The 3,254-nt window shown below is 58.7% G+C and overlaps 1 protein-coding gene across 1 annotated transcript; it reads right to left on the bottom strand.

The window, feature by feature from the left end:
- Positions 1-264: 264 nt before the first annotated feature.
- VOLCADRAFT_97326 (uncharacterized protein) lies at positions 265-3,254 on the bottom strand (the record flags this gene model as incomplete). The annotated part of the gene is made up of 5 exons (XM_002956299.1): positions 265-324; positions 629-1,006; positions 1,377-2,140; positions 2,747-3,011; positions 3,234-3,254. The coding sequence occupies 5 exons, from the start codon at positions 3,252-3,254 to the stop codon at positions 265-267; spliced, it is 1,488 nt and encodes a 495-aa protein (XP_002956345.1).

Below are 3,254 nucleotides of genomic sequence, written 5' to 3'. Positions count from 1 at the left end.
CAGCTACAGCTGCACCGCGCTGGCGGCCGAGATAAACTGAATGGGTGAGGAGAGTGCAACCAATGCACCGTCGTCAGCACCGCAGCTGCAGGGGCCGCCTTGTTGCGTGCAGGACAGGACCAAGCGCAGACAGCCGCCTTTAGCACGCTCCCGTCATCCGGTCATCACAGGCAGGGCCATAAGCAGAAGGGGATCCTGCTCCCTTCGCACAGAGTGAGTCCTGGGGAACAGGACATCGACGCGCAATGACGGCCACGTATGCGGCTATTGTGACTTTCGCCTGGCGGTCTGAATTCCTCTCAGCCGAGCAGTGAACAGCATGACCTGCTGGGACCAGCACCGGGGCCGCGACACAGGGGGACTGGGTTGGATGATTAAGCTGGAGAGTGAGACCTGAGCGGGGAGAATCCCTGCCAATCCAAAAGACCCGTACGATACAACACAACATTATACGACACCACACGATGCGACATAACACGAAAGACTGCCTACGACATAAATACGAAAGGAAACAAAAAAGCACAACATAACACGCAACACAGTGAGGCAAGACAAAGAGGGCCGCAGACGAAACGACATGAGCACTAAGATATCGGGTGTTATCCCACACACACTCTCCAAGCCTGACCTGGCTCTTCAGTGCCTCGGTTGCCGCCGGCATGACTGCCGCTGGTGCCTCGCCGCTGGTGCCGTCGCCGCCGCGGTTGCAGCGACTCCGGTTACTGGTGCGGCCCGCATTGTGGTGGGGCAGGCCGGCTGTAGTTACAGCGGTGGCGGCGCCACAGTGAGCAGTAGCAGGCCTCCGCGGCGGCGACAGCGACTGCGTAATCGTTGCACCCGCCGCCGCTGCTTCTGCGGTTGCTGCTGCTGCTGCTGCCGCGGCAGTGTCGGCGGCAGCAGCCGTGATACCTGGCCTTGACGGACTGCCACTGCTGCCCCTCATCCTGACGAATGACCTCAGGCGACGAAGGCCCCTAGACAGCCAGAGCTCCTGCTGCTGCGTACCCTGCGGAGGAAAGGCGCCACTAGGGTTGTGGATATGTGGTTTGGATTCCCTGTAAGGAAAGAAAAAGGGATTTTCTGATTGTTCTTCGAAAGGTATTGTCGAAACGGTGGCTTGCATTACGATGTTAGAATCGGTGTGACGGAGGCGTGGGGACCCAGCAGTAGTGTCATTAGGGTTTTCGCGGGGGGGCGGGGGGGGCAGTAAGGACGGCGTGTTCCAAAGATCGGCCCCTACGTTGCGGGTTGCGGCGCATTCCGATATTCCAATCCTTAAGGCTGTCCACTGTCGCGTGATTCGTGTCCTTTCGCGTCGCGAAGCAAATGTTTCAGTTGTTTGCCTGTTGCCGTTGTTTGCCTGTTGCTGTACTTACTTTGGCGGCCGGCTGGTCGGTATAGCCCCCCTTGCCGGTGGACACCATGTTCTCTGCATGTATCTGCACGCCGCCGCCGTACACACACCGTTGCCTGCAATTGTACGGCTCTTGTACGGATTCTTCTGGGACGCAGCGACACCCTTGGTCACCGCCAGTGCCGCCTGGTGCAGAGTTTATGGCACAGGCGCCGGCGCCGGGTTGCACATTCCGCGATGTCAACGCCCGGCGCGACCTGCGGCGCGTGCCTTGTGACAAGAACATCAGGCCATGCGGCGCTACGTGCGCGTCACCGCTGTCAGCCCACGCCACCCCGCTGCTGCTTCCAGAGCCGCTGCCTTCTATAGCGGCAAGCACTGCGGCGAAAGGAGGGCTGCAGGGCTGCGTATCCCCTGTTACCGCCGCCTCTGCTGCTCCTGCTGCCATAGAGCTGCACTGCACCGCGATTTCAGCCCTCGATCCGGATATCGAGTCGCTGTAGCTCAGCAACATACTGGTCCAAGCCGCCTTGGCGTGTTGGGCGTGTGCCGCGTGCGTGTGCTGTGCGTCCACAATTGAGCACCGCGGCAGGGGCTCTAGGCCTAGCATCCATTCGCGGTCCGCCAGGCCTGATGGCTTAATAAAGATCGTGCCAGTGGCGGGGCCGGCGGCGGCGGTGGCGGCGGCGGCGGGGCCGTAATCCCAGGGTTGCGTCACGGGATCCGTTATGAGGCTGGGCACCGTGAGCTCTCGAAGGTAAGGACAGGAGGCGTCCCGGGCGAGCTCTGTGAGATGGTTTAGAGGCGATGGGGAGGGCGGACGGGAGTTTGGGATGCTGCAGCGTGTGGAAGAGGAGGAGGAGGAGGAGGAGGAGGAGGGGGTTGGCGTGTTGTACAGCGGACGAGGACGCACGGAGGTTGTTAGCGAGATGTAGGTGGCAGGCAGAGTTGTGAGGTAAGGGGGACGAGATTACCAGCATGGCAGACCCCGCTAGGTAGCGGGATGCCGGCACGGAGTACTCCCTTGGGAATACTCCTTCTTGGGGTGTGCCGTGCTGGTTATTGGCTGGGAGTGTGCGGCGGCTATGAGGGTGCGTGGGTTATCACTGAACAGGGCCTTGGATGTCGGATAGGCGGAATGGAGATAGGAAGCGACAGTGATGTGTTATTGGATTTCTATATGCCACTGTCGCAATCGTGCAAACGCTTGCTTGTTGTCCAGCGCCCCGTGCGTTTCGAAGCTGTTTCGTGTGCGCGATTGCTCATATGACTGCTTATTGGCCACGGTTGACTTTATCTCATTGGAATTATGCATATAGATGCATTACCAAGCATGTTTTCGGAATGCACCATTTTTAGGAAACTGGAACCACCCCAGCAGTAGATTCATACCTTCAAGCAGTGCATCCAGCTCGTCGCAAGCGATAGGGCCACGTGGAAAGCCGTCCGGATGCCACGAGGCGTCGACTGGGCAGACTCGTGGAAAGAAACCTTGCGAAGAAGCGATGTGCTCAACGCGCGCGTCGCACTCCACAGCTTCCGCAGTTTGGCAGGCCGTAAGGAAGCCAACGGCACACGGTTGCGGATCAAAAATATCCAAGTTGTAGCTTGTGCCGGCAAGAACGCTGGCCCATTTACTTGCAAATTTACTGGCATGCTGCAATAGGGCACGCATAGAGGCGGTGCGCGGAGAGTGTTGGCGTAAGACGCGCGCTGCACAACCAACGGCTTGCGCGCTGTAAACGCGGCAATTATGCGCACGTTGCTGGGCAAGTAGAAATATGGTTAGACGGTGTCAAAAGACGTGGCAATTGCACCAAAAAAACCATAGGAGGCAGCCTGGCACGTAACAATTGACAAAAACGTCTGCAAATCGCACCATTGTCGTGGATAATGTCAT

This window comes from Volvox carteri (assembly GCF_000143455.1).
Source record: "Volvox carteri f. nagariensis unplaced genomic scaffold VOLCAscaffold_60, whole genome shotgun sequence".
Lineage (NCBI taxonomy): Eukaryota > Viridiplantae > Chlorophyta > Chlorophyceae > Chlamydomonadales > Volvocaceae > Volvox > Volvox carteri.
The sequence above is the reverse complement of the archived record's forward strand: the minus strand, read 5'-3'. Positions and strand labels throughout refer to the sequence as shown.